The 18,705-nt window shown below is 39.0% G+C and overlaps 1 protein-coding gene and 1 long non-coding RNA gene across 2 annotated transcripts; one reads left to right on the forward strand and one right to left on the reverse strand.

The window, feature by feature from the left end:
* Positions 1-1,789: 1,789 nt before the first annotated feature.
* LOC139950351 (uncharacterized) lies at positions 1,790-4,565 on the forward strand. The gene is made up of 3 exons (XR_011787649.1): positions 1,790-1,847; positions 2,059-2,185; positions 4,522-4,565. It is a non-coding gene; the product is annotated as an uncharacterized lncRNA (long non-coding RNA).
* LOC139950350 (uncharacterized) lies at positions 3,288-18,365 on the reverse strand. Its single transcript, XM_071948970.1, has 9 exons — positions 18,257-18,365; positions 15,143-15,215; positions 13,477-13,551; positions 12,637-12,759; positions 11,223-11,318; positions 10,605-10,727; positions 10,083-10,166; positions 7,918-8,013; positions 3,288-7,245 (listed from the first exon to the last, which is right to left on the reverse strand). The coding sequence occupies exons 2-9, from the start codon at positions 15,203-15,205 to the stop codon at positions 6,532-6,534; spliced, it is 1,374 nt and encodes a 457-aa protein (XP_071805071.1). The 5' UTR covers positions 15,206-15,215; positions 18,257-18,365; the 3' UTR covers positions 3,288-6,531.
* Positions 18,366-18,705: the final 340 nt, after the last annotated feature.

Raw genomic sequence — 18,705 nt, forward strand, 5'->3', positions numbered from 1 at the left:
AGATTACAGTAAACGCCGCTAGTATTTCTCACTCAGTGAAATACGAGACGGTGGGTTTTCCCCGTGTGTGTGTGTGTAACCGTTATTGCGAAATACCATAACATTATGTAGTGGCGAGTTTACCACAGTTTCAACACTACACAAATACAAATAGGGGCGTACAATATGCATGCCCTAAAACACCATAATTATTTTCAAAAAGCCACAAATCAGTAAAGGTGCCTAGAAAATCGTGTGGCTCACCGGATCTCACCGAAATCAGAGAAACAGAGCGCCCGCTAGCGTTCGTTCATTACAAGTGTGTACAGTTTTTGCCGTGCATAGATCGGAACGTTGGTTGTGTGTGTGACCGCGCAACACCAATGGTCTTGGAACCAAGACTAAGCCTAGACTAAAAAGAGATCATGTCAAAGTTCTTGAAATGCGCGACTTCAACGGTACAAACGGAGGGGATAGTATAAACCTACGGCTGATTGCACAGACTAGTCAACTAATGTATTTGTCTGTTCCTAGCTTCCCCGGGTCGACGACCCAGGTATGACCTCAGTGCGTTCACTCGGGTCAGACCCAAGTAACCTCCTTGTGGAGCAGGTTCCTGCTGACACAGTTGCATGACGTCACGACGAAACACTCTCTTAATGGTTACTATTATGTTTGAAATTCAGCGATAGACTGCCATCCACCTTAAAATTATTGCAGCGACTGTGCGCATAATTAGTATTTACAGGTACACTTTTGTTGCATGGGATTGTAAAACAATTCAACGTTGCAGTATTGTGACAACGTGCCCGTAGTAGAAACAAATGGCGTATAGGCCTCCCTTGTGCCACACCCCTTACATTTTACCCTTGTGTTGGAGCATGCAGAGTGGTTATCTCAACCTGTTTGTTACAGTCGTATTAAAGGAACACGTTGCCTTGGATCGGACGAGTTGGTCAAAACAAAAGCGTTTGTAACCGTTTTTTATAAAATGCATATGGTTGGAAAGATGTTTTAAAAGTAGAATACAATGATCCACACAAGTTTGCCTCGAAATTGCGTGGTTTTCCTTCTACTGTGCGAACTAACATGGTCGGCCATTTATGGGAGTCAAAATTTTGACCCCCATAAATGGCCGACGTGTTAGTCGACAAGGTAAAAGGAAAACCACGCAATTTCGAGGCATGTTTGTGTGGATCATTGTATTCTACTTTTACAACATCTTTCTACCCATATGCATTTTATAAAAAACTGTTACAAACGCTTTTCAAAGACCAACTCGACCGATCCAAGGCAACGTGTTCCTTTAAGTGCGTTCATGTGAACCCATAATCCTTGAATGACCTTCGTTGGCTTGCGGTTAAGGTATAGGATTAATGTATTACATTATTTTGTGACCTTAAAAATATATATATTTTTTTTAGCTTCAGGTTACCTCAGCATAGCCTTTAATCAAGTCGCACGCGGCGGCGGCACGCCAGTGCGTGATATCTGGGGTCGTGTTTGAGAAGTAGGTGCCGCGTGCGCCTTGACTAAAGGCTAACCTTAGCCCTGAGTGATCCACCAACCTTTACCACAACGAAAGGCACTGGACACCTTTATTAACTGCCAAAGACCAGTATTCTCCCTCGTTGATGTATCCCATAAGTATAACTAATCAGCGAAAATTTGGGCTCAATATTGGTCGTTGAAGTTGCAATAAGAGAATAACGAAAGAAAAACACCTTTGTGGCACAATATTTTCTATTGTATTTTGTTCAATATAAATGGGTCTCATAACTCATTTAATTTGTGTGTGTTGTTTTATTTGAAGGGGACAGTTTTGGCTCTTGCAATATCGCCAGATGGAAGATATGTGGCATCTGCAGGTAAGCTGAGGTTTTTATTTTTTTATTTGGTAAATGTTGAACAGGCGTGAGATTTTCCAGGTTTTTGCCTCATGCTAAGCAGACATGAGCAGGATACCAGTTAAAAATTGTACATGTGACTCGATATTTAGGCTGGTAACCTGATTCTGATAAGCATAATTTTGTTGTGGTTGACGATTTTTGTTTGTGACTTTTTTTTTAATGCTTGAAGGTGAAGATCGGCGAGTGAAACTATGGGACATTGGCTCAGGCAGCCTGGTCAAGGAATTAAGGGGACACACAGACTCTCCCTGTCTACAGTCTTGCATTCAGTCCAGATAGCTCCATGCTTTCTACTGGTGAGTTGAAGGGGGTTTGAAATTAAAGGGACACATGGAACGGGCGATTTGGTCCATGAAACGGGTTTGAAACCGTTTGTTATGATACGCGAGTGAAACTATGGACCAGCAGCCTGGTCAAGGTATTAAGGGGACACACAGACTCTGTCTGCAGCCTCGCATTCAGTCCTGGACCCAATTTCATAGAGCTGCTAAGCACAATAATTTTCTTAGCATGAAATTTTTGCTTTGATAAAAACAGGATTACCAAGCAAATTTCCACGTGATTTTCAGGATAAGCAAACAACAGCTGAATACCTGTAACAAGCAATATGCAACAAATGGATATTTGGTTGGTAATCCTGTTTTTATCAAGGAAGAAATTCCATGCAAAGCAAATTTTTGTGCTTAGCAGCTCTATGAAATTGGGCCCAGATAGCTCCATGCTCTCTACTGGTGAGTTGAAGGGGGTTTGAAAATAAAGGGATACGTTGCCATGGAATGGTCGAGTTGGTATTTTTATTAGTGGATATAATGATCTACACAAATATGGCCTTAAGTAAGTCAAGTAAACCCTGCCTTTAAACACCAAAAGAAATTGTTGTAATTAATTGAAGCTACAGTTAAGGTTTATTTGTTTAAAAATTTCATCGCACCAACTAATCGTTAAAAATATTACTATATTTGAAAACCCAAACCTGACAGAAATTTCCCAAGAATAATATACAATTAAACACCAGAAAGCTGCATCGCCACATTTTTTTGCTGAATTGACAGTTTTAAAATGGCCGCCAATGTTTGTTGTGACTTCACAGGCCAACACATAGGCCCACACACTACCAAGTCAGAGATCAGTGTTTGGAACCTATGCACATTTACCTGGTATGCCTGCTGCCACCTAGTGTTCAAAAGTCTCCAACTAGTAACAAACAAGAGATGAGTTATTGTTGGGATCTGACAATAAGCTTTGTATGCACACTTTTTGTGTTAGAAATGTTTCGCTCAGTGTGTTTCCGGGACAATTACTTCTCTTTTCAGTTTGATACAGCTTCAATTGTCAAAATTTGTTCTGAAAGAAAGTTCTAAATATTTCAGTCTGTCAGCGAAAACCTTGGCGATACAACTTCAACTAATGACTAAAACTACGTATTTAAGGTCATACATTAATTATTTGTACACTGAGTAAAAAGAGACTGATTACAGTAAAGAATGTTAAAAATCAATAAAGTTGAAAAACAATTAAACAAATCAAAAGTGAAACAATATGTCAATTGGTTATATTATATGAAAAGTTTAAACCAAAAAGGAACAGCAGTCATTTTTTTAAATATCAATTGAATGATAAAATAAAACAATAATTAAAGGAACATTACAGAATTGGTTTTTGCTAACAAAACATTTGCTGGCAGTGTAAGCACTTTATGTAATCCACCACTAACGTAAACTGACAAACCTGTAGAAGTTTGAGATCGATCGGCCTTCTGGGTTACAAGAGAATAGTTAAAAACCAATTACAAACTTTTCTTGCGTCCATGCCAAAATAAAAATGAATAAAACGCTCCCCGAGCGATAACTGCAAAGTTAGATTATTTATTTCTCATCAAATATGACATTTCAGACAGAAATATTTCAAGTGATTTTTTTCAACTATCATCACCATTAGACCATGTAAGTTTTATGTAAATCCGTGATCTTCACGATTTTTGTTCCTTACCAATTCTGTAACGTTTTAAGCAAATCGTGAAAATCACAATTCTGTAACGTTCCTTTAAGCAAATCGTGAAAATCACAATTCTGAAACGTTCTTTTAATGTAAAGCACAGAGGAAGAACTTGGGTGTCTCCTTTCTCTAATTTGAGCGATTGAAGTTTCAGGCCCACAACTTTCCTCTAGATTTTTCCTCAGTTATCATGATTCTGTCTTGCTGTGCCTTGCACTTCCCTCTCTATTTTTACAATTTCTGCATAACATCTACTTTAAGCCCCCAATATTCATCCATATCAAGTTTTACCAGCAGTTCTGCTGTCTACTAGAATGTTTTATTATTATTGTAATAAATCGCAAAACTTAAAGTATCAAACACTCAAACAATAGGGAAACTGACTGGTTAAATGGTATTATAGTTTTGGGTTGAACAAAGAATGTTTTACCAGCAGCCTTCAAATTAATGCTTATTTTAAAATTTTCTTTGTGGGGGGTAAAAAGTGATATATTTTTTTCTATGACCGTAGTACTTCCAAGATAGAAATGTTTCTCAAAATGCATTATATGTACTATCCAAATCTGCTGTACTTCTTTCCACATCAGTTTTTGTTTTGAGTAAATCAATCTGTTTAAATCTATTGATATTCCTGCAGGTGGCATTGACAACACACTGAGAATAAATTATGGGATGTACGACACAATTACTCTGCTACACAGTGAGTATTTATTTCTTAAATATTTTTGCTTTTTCATTTTTGTCATAATGATGGAGATAGTTGAATGCGAGCGACGAAGTGCTCAAAATATTGTTTGACTTAATACAAAAAAAATTCCAGAAGACAATCAGAGCATACTGATTAAAAATGTCAAGTTGAAAAAACCAACAGTTCTTTTCAGAGCCAGCCCAACTCATTTAGAGATTACATTACATGGTGTTACTGCAAACCTTACTATTTCATTGACATAGTAAGGTTTGCAGTAACACCATGTTATGGTAAATGCTAATGTCATATTATTTCCACCATGCAAAGTTTCAAATCCTACTTTAAATATTTTGTTGTTATAGTTATTTTTCTCTTTCGGCGACAGTTAGGGAGCGTCTCAAAAGTCGGAACGGTAGGAACGTTCTTTTTGGATCGCAAGAGTATCCCCGCCGCTTTACTTGGACCGGTCCTTTGGACCGCCAGAGCGATCTTTTGGATCGTTCCAAATGCGTGACCGCGTCCAATCTCATGTTAGAACGTTCCTAATGTCATGATGTTGCGATCCTGCGGGCATATGCCCGCAGGAACGTTCTTTTGCGCTAGGAACGTGCCCGACTTTTGAGACGCTCCCTTATATGCGCGCATAATTATAGCTAGAAGTTCCACCTGACCTGACCTCATTAAATGTTGTTCCTAGAAAGGAGCTGTTTAATTTTTCTATCGCAACTAAGATCAAGATGTAGGTCTTAAAGTAGCTTGTAAACAGGATTAGATAATAATAATAATAATAATAATAAAAAACATTTATATAGCACCAAATCCATTAAAAATGCTCCCAGGCACTTTACAACAAGAAGAAAAAAAGAAAAAAATTTAACCACAAAAAACTAAATAATTAAAAGGTCCACGCGTTGTAGGACCACACGATTAAAAACCACAACAATTATTATGATATTAACAAATCTAGGGATGAGAAAAATGTGCATTTTAATCTGAAGTAAAAGTTAGTTTTTTGTGTTTTTTTTCTCTTTTTGTCAGATCTGAAAGTGGTTCTGCAACTGAACTCCTTGGATCATTCTCCATCAAGTCAACCGTCCTTCATTATTCTCAGTTCACAAAATGTAATCTTTTGACAACTGCGGGAGTAACCTCACAGTCTTGAAGACCTAAAGTCTTTCATCTTAAGCCATATCCAGACATCTCTATGGACCCCAGTTCCAATCCCGGATGGGTTATAATAATAAAATAATAATTACACAGCATTTATAAAGGCGCACTAAATCTGGTGTAAAACCATTCAAAGGCGCCGGTCAAGATGGAAAAGAGGGAATTCTCAAGTGTTAGGGAAAGCAAGTGTGAACAGGTGTGTCTAAAGTTGCTGCTGAAAGATGGAGATATGTATTTCCCTGAGGTTTTCAGGGAGTGAATTCCAGAGCCCGATATTTTCTGGCAGGCCTGATTGTCATATATATGAAAATCAGTGCACAAACTTATAATATGTTTTTTTTTTCATGGATAGGTACTCACATGCCTTATCTGTATTAATGGTTGTGTACATTTCAATAAAACAGTGAAAATGAACCCAGATGTATTTTGTGAATGGATTTGTTCAATCCAATTCATGTTGAATGCAAACATGCATCTGATAGTGATGAAGTAGTTGTTTCTACGAAAGCTCATGCAGGTTTTTAAAATGTAATTAAGTCAGTTATTTAAGTGCTACCTTCCTTGTTGTATTACAGAAGACATTTTATCTTCATAATGGAATGAAACAGTTTGTGCTGGTGTTCTCTCTTTAACCCCGCCCCAGCCCTCCAGAGTAAAGAATAATCTATGCAATTCAAAATTCTCTTGCCCAGCAGTCAATCCTGACTGTCAAATTGTTGCCATATTGATGGCTTTTTCGGCTATGTTTCATTCACAAAGCTTCATAGGACTTGATAGTAACAAGTGCTTTTTTCATAGGTTTTGTGGTTTTGTTTTGTTTTGGGATGGATGCGTCAGTTCTGCGTGAAGTATTTTAGCTGTCCACAGCCCATCGCACTCGATCAACTTAACCTTGATTGTGTAACTCTTGTTTAGTTCCATTGTTTTCAACCAGCTGCTTGGCATGGTCGCAGTTAAGGTTGGCTTCTGGACTTTCGGAGGAACATCAATCGGAATCGATTGACTGTCGCCGAAGAGGCCAATTTCTTTCACAATCGGGGTGCTTGCATAAATTTGGAAGCTCACTGTGGTATCTTCCCCATTGGTTTGTTTGTGGCACTCCTCACTGTCGGAGGTTGTGCGTTCGGTCTCATTTGTGCTCGCATTATGCCAGATTAGACGGCCTTGGATTCCCTTGCTTTCTAATTTATGTCGAATCTTTTCAAGTTTTATAGCATTGTTGTCAAATTTAAAAAGTGTAATGCATCTTCGACCTACAAACGTTTGTTCCCCTGTGTCAATGTGTTCAATGTAGTTTAGGTGGCGAATGTCTTTTTTGCCACAAGGACAATTCTTTTTTGGACCACATAGGCCTAAGTCGATACACTTAACTAAACGCCACCCGCTGAAGACATCGTGGTAGTAACCTGGGCGTCCCAGACTCTCCAGATGTGGTACAAGTTTACGTTGAGCATAAGAAGGGTAATAAGCTGTTCGTGCCCTGGTTATTTCCTTTCTTTCGGGTTCCTATTATTAAAAAAACAAAAAAAGATTTAAAAAAAACAATAGTCATATAACATTGTAGCTAAGAGCTATAATATGGCAATGCTCCAATTGGGTGACGGCTGTATTTCTTGAAAAACAAAGATTCTTAAAACTTAAAATGCTTATAATATAAGTTCAGGTATAGCAGCTTTTGACCGATTTGGAAGTGCTAACGTCTCTGAAGAACGATTCGTCAACGTGGATTTAGCTGACGACATTTGATTAATACAGTTAGGGATTATAGTAAGGCTTGTTCTGCTGGTATGCATTTCACCTCTGTGGACCAGGGTTCGAATCCCTCTTCAGACTCGAGCCCTTTTGCACGGATGGATTGGCCTTTGTTGTCTGATCTAAGGGTGGTAATTCTACCACATCTAAACAAATTAATTTACTATTTTACTTCTTCATCGGTTTATCTTAGTCAAAGATCATCCAGGTCTAGAGATGACAGTCTGGTTGCCATAAAGAGTCCGTTGGTTTCATTAAAAAAAATGGGGGGACGCTAGGTGGCAGCAGACTTACCAGTTCTTGGCTATGTGCACGTGCTCAGAGCAACGGAAACAATGACAATTTACCTGGTTAAAGTCTGCTGCCACCTAGCATTTCAAAGTCTTCCATTATCAATGCTTATCACAAGGCAGATGAAATACGAACCTCAAACTGCTTCCCTTTGTGCAAGCCTGTGCTTTGTCCTGGGTCTCTACTGCGTTTCCTCGAACTCGATGGTAAATTTGCTGAAGGTATATGGCTCTGTAAAATACATAAATAATACATCTTACAGTTATAGGAACACGTTGCCTTGGATCGGTCGGGTTGCTCTTTGAAAAGCGTCTGTATTTATCGTTATAAAATGCTTATGGTTAGAAAGATAAGTTAAAAGAAAGAAGAATACAATGATCCACACAAATTTGCCTCGAAGTTGCGTGGTTTTCCTTTTACTTTGCGAAATAACACGGTCGGCCATTTATGGGAGTCCCAAATTGACTCCCAATGGCCGAACTCGTTGGTCGACGAGGTAAAAAGAAAACCACGCAAATTCGAGTAATACTTGTGTGGACCATTATATTCTACTTTTAAAATATCTTTCTTATCATATGCATTTTATATCAAACGGTGTCAAACGCTTTTCATAGACCAACTCGACCGATCCAAGGCAACGTTTTCCTTTAAACTTGACTATTTTTAGTGATAAAAAATTGCATTTCTCTCCGCATTAACTTTACATGAGTTTCGCATGCATGGTTCTCAATACCAACGAGAGACGCCGGGCAGCTGCTCTTTTAGTCCCGCTCAATTTCTTCGACCGGGTAGCTTTTTCCCCTTGCGATCTATCCGCGTCCTCTCAGTTCGTTTAAAACCAGTAGAGGCGGCTCAATCTTCAGCAAAATAAAACTGTGCTTAATTTATTAATTAAGCACCAAAAGTTTAGGTTTCTTCTGTTCAAGATGTTTTGAATTGTTGATGCCTCCCCCTCCTCCAAAGTAATAATGTCAGTTTTTGTTTGCCCCCGCCCCACACATTTTCAGCGATTACTTCGTCATCGTGGCTCTTCACAGATGCTTCAAGAACTATATGTTTACGGACGTTTGAGAGGTAATAAGCAATTAACAAACTTAAATAAAGGGCTAGGGAGGTAGTGCTTTCTGCTCTACCGGGGAGGTTTCTGATGAGTATGATGAGGGCTCCCTGTTTAGCCCCATGAGTAGTTGGCAACGGCACAGTAAAAAGAGTTGATCGTAGCCCACACCTTATAAATAAGTGACCCTCACAGGCCTTGTGGCGACTTGCATAAAAAAAACTTCTTCCATCATTTAAGGCAGTGGACACTATTGGTAATTACTCAAAATGATTATTAGCATAAAACTTTTCTTGGTGACGAGTAATGGGGAGAGGTTAATAGTATAGAACATTGTGAGAAACGGCTCCCTCTGAAGTGCCATAGTTTTCGAGAAAGAAGTAATTTTCCACGAATTTGATTTCGAGACCTCAAGTTTAGAATTTGAGGTCTCGAAATCAAGCAGATGAAAGCACACAACTTCGTGTCACAAGGGTGTTTTTTCTTTCATTATTATCTCGCAACTTCAATCACCAATTGAGCTCAAATTTTCAGAGGTTTGTTATTTTGTGCATATGTTGAGATACACCAAGTGAGAAGACTGGTCTTTGACAATTACCAATAGTGTCCATTGTCTTTAAAGTGTTTCAACTGATGAAGTCTTTTATTATGCATCTGAAAGCACATTGTGCAGCAAGGCTGTTTTTTCCATTCATTAATATCTTTCAACTTCGATGACCGATTGAGTCCAAATTTGCACAGGTTTGTTATTTTATGAATATGTTGGGATACACCAAGTGAGAATACTGGTCTTTTACAATTACCAATAGTGTCCATTGTCTTTAAAGTGTTTCAACTGATGAAGTCTTTTATTATGCATCTGAAAGCACATTGTGCAGCAAGGGTGTTTTTTCCATTCATTAATCTCTTGAAACTTCGATGACCGATTGAGTCCAAATTTGCACAGGGGTGGATTTCACAAAGGTAGTCCTAACTTAGGACTAGTCCTAGGCAATGCTAAGAGATAGGACCAGTCCTAAGTTAGGATGAGTTCCTGGTCCTAACTTAGGACCAGTCCTATCTCTTAGCATTGCTTAGGACTAGTCCTAAGTTAGGACTACCTTTGTGAAATCCACCCCAGGTATGTTATTTTATGAATATGTTTGGATACACCAAGTGAGAATACTGGTCTTTTACAATTACCTAGCGTGTCAAAGAATGGGCCAAAGTTACAGGCCTACAACAGGTAAATTTTAATCTTCACCTTGCGATGAGATGCTTTCAGTGCGAAGGGGTAGCAGTCGCGTTTCTTGGGACGGGCATCGTTTTCCTTGTTGCTTGAACTTGACTGAGGAAAAAAATAAGCCACAAAACTTTTTCATGAGGGATTGATACAATACAAATAATTACTTAGGCAGACCTGTTGTTTCGACATTCTTCCCAAGCTTTTAGACAAAATTCAGACAGAAGTTAAGAAATAGCACAACACTACTTAAAACATCCACTTTTGGTGATGAGAATGTTGTGGATGACAAAAATCGCGCAGTGTTCAAAGTTTGCTACCTAGCGCAAATTTTACTTACAACGGCCAAGTAAAAAAGAGTTGATCGTAGACCACAACCTTAAAGTGACCCTCACTGGCCTTGTGTGTCTGGCGACTTGCATAAAAACACTTCTTTCATCATTAAGAATAAATGACATGTCATGTTATTTGCGTCGAATTTGCGATTTCAGTTAAACATAATGGACCTGACCATAGAGCAAGGACCAGCGGGCCTATACATACCAACGAAACACGCCGACGAGCACTCTTTTTTTTCAACTGGATATCTTTATCCTTCCGTGGCTGTATTTCGTCATCGTCGTCGCTTGAATCCTGTAATGTAATTGTCTCAATTGGAGTTTCGGCCTGCCAACAAATATTGTGAAGCCATCAATATAAACTAATGAAAAACAATGTTATACTTTTTAAAGATGTTTAGTTGAATTTCGAAAAGGATCTAACGTGGTCCTTGTCAAAGTTTCCTGGGAGGTGTCTTTCGTTTGCTTTGGCTGGCAGGGTGTTTCCTGTTAAGGTGTTTCAACTGATGAAGTCTTTTATTATGCATCTGAAAGCACATTGTGCAGCAAGGCTGTTTTTTCCATTCATTAATATCTTTCAACTTCGCTGACCAATTGAGTCCAAATTTCCACAGGTTTGTCTGGTTGCCATAAAGAGTCCGATGGTTTCATTAAAAAAATGTGGGGGGACGCTAGGTGGCAGCAGACTTACCAGTTCTTGGCTATGTGCACGTGCTCAGAGCAACGGAAACAATGACAATTTACCTGGTTAAAGTCTGCTGCCACCTAGCATTTCAAAGTCTTCCATTATCAATGCTTATCACAAGGCAGATGAAATACGAACCTCAAACTGCTTCCCTTTGTGCAAGCCTGTGCTTTGTCTTGGGTCATTAGTGTGTTTTCTCGAACTCGATGGTAAATTTGCTGAAGTTATATGGCTCTGTAAAATACATAAATAGTACATCTTACAGTTAAAGGAACACGTTGCCTTGGATCGGTCGGGTTGCTCTTTGAAAAGCGTCTGTATTTATTGTTATAAAATTCTTATGGTTAGAAAGATAAGTTAAAAGAAAGAAGAATACAATGATCCACACAAATTTGCCTCGAAGTTGCGTGGTTTTCCTTTTACTTTACGAAATGACACGGTCGGCCATTTATGGGAGTCAAAAAATTGACTCCCAATGGCCGAACTCGTTGGTCGATGAGGTAAAAAGAAAACCACGCAAATTCGAGTGATACTTGTGTGGATCATTATATTATACTTTTAAAGTATCTTTCTTATCATATGCATTTTATATAAAACGGTTACAAACGCTTTGCAAAGACCAACTCGACCGATCCAAGGCAACGTGTTCCTTTAAACTTGACTATTTTTAGTGATCATAAAAAATTGTATTTCTCTCCGCATTAACTTTACATGAGTTTCGCATGCATGGTTCTCAATACCAACGAGAGACGCCGGGCAGCTGCTCTTTTAGTCCGGCTCAATTTCTTCGACCGGGTAGCTTTTTCCCCTTGCGATCTATCCGCGTCCTCTAAGTTCGTTTAAAACCAGTAGAGGCGTCTCAATCTTCAGCAAAATAAAACTGTGATTTTAATTTATTAATTAAGCACCAAAAGTTTAGGTTTCTTCTGTTCAAGATGTTTTGAATGGATGAGGCCTCTCCCTCCTCCAAAGTAATAATGTCAGTTTTTGTTTGCACCCGCCCCACACATTTTCAGCGATTACTTCGTCATCGTGGCTCTTCACAGATGTTTCAAAAACTATATGTTTACGGACGTTTGAGAGGTAATAAGCAATTAACAAACTTAAATAAAGGGCTAGGGAGGTAGTGCTTTCTGCTCTACCAGCCAGGCTTCTGATGAGTATGATGAGGGCTCCCTGATTAGCCCCATGAGTAGTTGGCAACGGCACAGTAAAAAGAGTTGATCGTAGCCCACACCCTTAAGTGACCCTCACTGGCCATGTGTGTCTGGCGACTTGCATAAAAACACTTCTTTCATCATTAAGAATAAATGACATGTCATGTTATTTGCGTCGAATTTGCGATTTTAGTTAAACATAATGGGCCTGGGGTGGATTTCACAAAGAGTTAGGACTAGTCTTATCTCGACTTAGGACGAGTTACTCGTCCTAACTTAAGACTAGCTATGCGTTTTTGATATCTCTTAGGACTAGTCATAAGTTAGGACCAGTCCTAACTCTTTGTGAAATCGACCCCTGACCATAGAGCAAGGACCAGCGGGCCTATACATACCAACGAAACACGCCGACGAGCACTCTCTTTTTTCAACTGGATATCTTTATCCTTCCGTGGCTGTATTTCGTCATCGTCGTCGCTTGAATCCAGTAATGAAATTGTCTCAATTTGAGTTTCGGCCTGCCAACAAATATTGTGAAGCCATCAATATAAACTGGTGAAAAACAATGTTATACTTTTTAAAGATGTTTAGTTGAATTTCGAAAAGGATCTAACGTGGTCCTTGTCAAAGTTTCCTGGGAGGTGTCTCTCGTTTGCTTTGGCTGGCAGGGTGTTTCCTGTTAAAGGCAGTGCAGACACTATTGGTAATTACTCAAAATAATTGTTAGCATAAAACCTTACTTGGTAATGAGTAATGGGTAGAGGTTGATAGCATAACACATTGTGAGAAACGGCTCCCTCTGAAGTGACGTAGTTTTCGAGAAAGAAGTAATTTTCCACGAATTTGATTTCGAGACCTCAAGTTTAGAATTTGAGGTCTCGAAATCAAGCATCTGAAAGCACACAACTTCGTGTCACAAGGGTGTTTTTTCTTTCATTATTATCTCGCAACTTGAAACTTCGATGTTTTGGCTGGCAGGGTGTTTCCTGTTAAGGTGTTTCAACTGATGAAGACTTTTATTATGCATCTGAAAGCACATTGTGCAGCAAGGGTGTTTTTTCCATTCATTAATATCTTTCAACTACGCTGACCAATTGAGTCCAAATTGTCACAGGTTTGTTATTTTATGAATATGTTTGGATTCACCAAGTGAGAATACTGGTCTTTTACAATTACCAAGCGTGTCAAAGTATGGGCTAAAATTAAATGTTTATAATCTTCACCATGCGATGTACCTGATCAGATGTCATCTGTGGGGAGCAATTGCGTTTCTTGGGACGGGCATCGTTTTCCTTGTTGCTTGAACTTGCCTGAGGAAAAAAATAAGCCACAAAACTTTTTCATGGGGGATTGATTCAATTCACAAATAATTACTTAGGCAGACCTGTTGTTTCGACAATCTTCCCAAGCTTTTAGACAAAATTCAGACAGAAGTTAAGAAATAGCACAACACTACTTAGAACATCCACTTTTTACCTCTGTACATAAAGTATCTTTATAACAGCATATTTCATTGGTGTTGAGAATGTTGTGTATGACAAAAATTGCGCAGTGTTCAAAGTTTACTACCGAGCGCAAATTTTACAATCATGCAAGAAAAAATGGTGCTACATAAAAATGGCACACCGTGCAAATTTAAAAATGGCCATGCGCGCAACGGTGAAAATGTTTGGCTGCTAGTAAGTGGCGTTTTTGTGGAGAACTTTCGGAATCAATAGAATCTTATTTGATGTTAAAGAATATTCGTTTGGAATTGTACCTATAAACACCGATGTGTAAAGCACAATAGCACATACTCTCTTTCCCGAGTTCTGTGAACAAAATCACAGGCAAATAACTCGGGTGGGATTCAAACCCACGACCTTTCGGATTCGTTTATCGCCAGCGATTGCTTTTTAAAAACCGCAGAGTACGGGTAATATAGTTTAGCCCGTTAGTTCTATTGTCACTATTTTCACCAGCAAGGCAGCGTGAAGGATGTATACGGGCGGCGTTCAAATTGCTTCAAGTATCCCAGGTTCCCCCTTTCCCCAAAACGAAAAGCCGCCATCAAACGGGGAGTTGAAATGCCGTGTCTGTGTTTCTGGTGTTGATGTTAACATAACTCAGAAAAGTCTTCCCTCTGCTCACTAAAAACCTGCGGTTGGCATGAATCAATTGAATATGGAAAGTGGAATGCTGCAAGAATAAAGGCAATGTGTACTTTGGGTAAGTTACTCCACACACACGACATGAAAAAAGAACACTGGGAACCTATTGGTAATATAAATAAAGCCATTGTTAGAAACGACCCCCAAAAAGTGGTTATTTTCAACCCATAGTTCTAAGAAAGGCATGAAGCCTTCCCAGACAAAGCACACAATAGTTCTATGCGACAAGGTTTTTGAAATGTTTCCCATTATTTTTTTCTTGCTTCGATGATGACCAATAATGAGCCCACATTTTCACTGCAATTTTGGGATACACCAGGTAAGGATAGGCCTAATGGTCTTTGACAACTACCAAAGTAAACCATGCCCTGAATTGCACTGGACACACTTTTGATAATTTCTCAAAATAATTGTTAGCATAAAAACTTCCTTGGTAACGAGCAATGGAGAGCTAATGATATTATAAAGCATCGTAAGAAACGGCTCCGTCTGAATTAGTAACATTGTTTTTGAGAAACAGGCAATTTCTCACACAATTAATAATAAAAGACTTCAGCTGAGGCCTTTTTATATGCATCTGAAAGCACACATTGTGCAACAAGGGTGGTTTTCTTTCATTATTCTCTTGCAACTTCGATTACCAAATGGGTCAAAATTTCACAGGTTCGATATTATATTATTATTCAAGTAGTACTGGTCGTTGACAATTACAAAAGGTTTCCAGTGCCTTTAACTCAAGGTTTATACGAACCCTTTTAAGACGACGCTTCTGTTTTGCTTCACTGCCACCTTCCAAGTCCGCTCTTGAAGTCATTTTGATTCGGCTGTTTTGATTAAGTGGCACACAAATAAGAGTTTATACTTAAAGATGCTGTGTCAGATTTTTGGCCCCAAACATTAAAAAAGTAGATTTTTTTTTGAGTGAATGGTATTTCAAAGAGTATCACCCGCTCTTACGAAAACAAGTTTTACTTTTACTTTTAATGGTCAGGAACCATGACAAAAATTTTAAACGTTTCTTATAAAACACATAAGAATTGGTCACGTGACATATTGTCGGGATCCCAATGGCTCAAATGAAAGCTTGTAACTTTCTCGACCCCCATCAAAATACCTATTGAATTTTAAATCAGAATTTTTGGGTCAAATCGGCCAAAAATCTGACATAGCATCTTTTTTAATGATTGTAATGGCTTTCTCTTCCAGCAGTCTCGGGTCTAAGGTGGCTTTAAAGGGACATCGCAAGTAAAAAATTGACGCCAATATTCAGGACTGAAGTCGCACAAATTGACGCCAATATTGTCGACATAACCCTATAGTGGCAAGAATAGAGCAAGTTGGAGCGGCGACCCTTATCAACCATTATAACACCCCTTGCAAGTATTCTGCCTGCTCATTGGTTTAGAGCGCGTCACATGACATGTCTTAGTTTTGCTAGACGGCGGCCGTGTGATAGTGCGTCGGTTTGCCATGCGCTAGTCCGAAGACTAGCACACGGCGTGCAGTACCCAGACGTCCGTTGCGTGTACGAGGATGATAAATTAATAGTCTGTAACCATTTCGGATTGCACGACACTCCATGCAGCACAGTAAAAGTGTTTGCAATCTGTATTTGCGTCGTCCGTGGATTGTAGCATTCAGGTCTGTAACTTAATAATAATAGTACAGTATTTGTTTGAGGTGTTATAAAACAAATATTGACTGCTTTTACTCGTGCAATGGTTAAAAACTATGACTCCTCGGTGATCCCCGTAGCGTTCTATTTTCCCTCGGCTTCGCCTCGGGAAAATAGAACGCTCCGGGGATCACCTCGAGAGTCATAGTTTTAACCATGGCACTCGAAGCAGTCAATATTTGTATACTAGTCAATGTTCCATGGTTACCTATGCATGCTATACATCCTGGGTACCAAGCAAAATCACCCAATGGTCGACTATATCGTGCCTCACTCGAACTTGCTCCTACTGCGCGTTACGCGAGCAAACACGTGAACGTGAACGTGTGAAATGGTGTTGTTTCTAGGTGACGTCACCACTTTTGCATGCTCATGTATGACGTCTGCACGTACGTACCTGATGTGAAATTTGCTAGAACGTGAGATTTTAACAACAAATTTTTTCTGACGTTCACGTTTACGTATTTGCTCGCGTAAACTGTGCAGCTAAACCTCCATTGACGCCAATATTCACGACTTGGGCCAAGTCGTCAGAACCAACTCAGGCGTGATTTTTTTTTACAGCAACGTGGGGTGCCTGGTGTTGACGTTTTCGAAAGTCAATAGACGATGTGACCTATGTTTACATTCAAACCGCCCTCTGTTGACAAAACACTAATACGTCATGTTTCGCCGGGCACTGAGTTGCGTAGTCATAGTAAGATTGCGTACACTTTCTAGCTGGCTGCCGAAACACAAAGGTTTTGCCCGGCGGTATGCGCGCGAATCATGTTATGGTTTTTGTGTGACGTCAGAGGTCACATCGCCCATAGGTTGTGTTGATACGGGTATTTCTCAATATGGGGTACAAAAAAGGGGAATACCCGACACTCCGTCAGACAAACTACGTACAACTATTTCAACAAAACAATCGTACACAAAATACATGTATTTCTCAATATGGGATACAAAAAAGTCGTTTCGCTTTTCACAAACCGCTGTGGTCTTGAGGAAATGGCGGTGTTAAAAACATTGTATGTATTTATTAAGGGAAAAACCAACGTCTCGTGAGAAATGATCGAGCAGTGCATGTCGAACAAAATGGGCTATAATTGTAAATTTTACTACGTTTTAAGCAATATTTTACACACTAACATATGCCCTAAAACTGGATTTTTCAGGGCCTGCAAACTGTAGATCTCATATGGCATCCGATGAATACTTTAAAGTCAATATATCAGGAAAATATGATTTGGAAATCATTTTAAAAAGTATATTTTCTGTGTGCATAAAAAGAAGGTCTTTTTTCGGTGCACTTTGAAGCGTCTTTGATAAAAGAGTCTGATCTTTAAAGGCAGTGGACACTATTGGTAATTACTCAAAATAATTATTAGCATAAAACTTTACTTGGTAATGAGTAATGGGGAGAAGTTGATGGTATAAAACATTGTGAGAAACGGCTCCCTCTGAAGTGACATAGTTTTCGAGAAAGAAGTATTTTTCCACGAATTTGATTTCGAGACCTCAAGTTTGGAATTTGAGGTCTCGAAATCAACCATCTAATTAAAAAGCACACAACTTAGTGTGACAAAGGTGTATTTTCTTTCATTATTATCTCACAACTTCGACGACCGATTGAGCTCAAATTTTCACAGGTTTGTTATTTTATGTACATGTTGAGATACATTAAGTGAGAAGACTAGTCTTTGACAATTACCAATAGTGTCCACTGTCTTTAAGGAATGTCATTCCAGTCCTTAGTATTCAGTTAATACTCCCATCCATCCAAGCCAAAAACGTTGAACAGTTTCATCAATGTGAAACAACAAAAAAACACAATATTTTTTGAGATATTTTGTTATTGTTAATTTGTAAATTCGTGCGATTTATTTCTCCGGTTTCTGTACGCGTTGGTTTGGGGATGGGGGGAAATGCTGCTTAGTCGAACAAAACGGAAAATTATCCCTGGAGAATCAGATATAATAGTAAGCGATCTCAGACCGACAGACAAGTAAAACTGTTTGTTCTCAATAATGAACACAAACCACACTCAGGCTGTATGGAGTTTGTTGTTCTGTGCTGGAGTCACACGGTCGTGCGCTCGGAAACTTCATGTGAAAGCCTAAGCTATAAGTTGCCAAACGTGTGTTTGCCGAGTGTTTGAACTATTTATCACGGGTATACAATCCCTCCCAAATGGATAGCACTTACCTTGAATTCAAGGGGCGTAAATTTTTACCGATTTACGGCAAAACAGTGTACTGATTCCGACCGTCATCAAGAGCTCCTAGCAGTGCAACCGCAGAGTTATATGTGCGCGCGTGGATTGAATAGACCTTTCTTTTGCAACGTCACAGCCCGAGTTTTTGCCAACCCAGATTGGAAAACTATGGAAAGCCGTAAGTGCAAATTGAGAAAAGATCGCTATTTTTGGTAACAATGTAACCAAATTTATTTATTTTGTTAAAAACAAAACAAATAATAATGAGAAGTTTTTTTTGTTTTATTGAAAGTTTGCAGAAAATGCTGAAATTGGTTAAAACATCTGTTTTTACGATTGAGTGTTTTACTAACATTCGGCCGACCATGCCAACCAAGGCGGTTTGTTTATCAACAAAAGAAAGGTCTATAATACCGCCAATTTGTGTTTGTGCCGCGCT

This window comes from Asterias amurensis, chromosome 18, assembly GCF_032118995.1.
Source record: "Asterias amurensis chromosome 18, ASM3211899v1".
NCBI lineage: Eukaryota > Metazoa > Echinodermata > Asteroidea > Forcipulatida > Asteriidae > Asterias > Asterias amurensis.

Bases quoted from the DNA above. Each gene is read 5' to 3' on its own strand.
- LOC139950350 (XM_071948970.1), bottom strand. From the start codon at position 15,205: ATGACTTCAAGAGCGGACTTGGAAGGTGGCAGTGAAGCAAAACAGAAG. The intron at 10,728-11,222 runs GTTCGTATTTCA...ATTTGTTGGCAG, and splicing joins ACAAAGGGAAGCAGTTTGAG to GCCGAAACTCCAATTGAGAC. The intron at 7,246-7,917 runs GTTCGTATTTCA...TTTTAATAATAG, and splicing joins ACAAAGGGAAGCAGTTTGAG to GAACCCGAAAGAAAGGAAAT.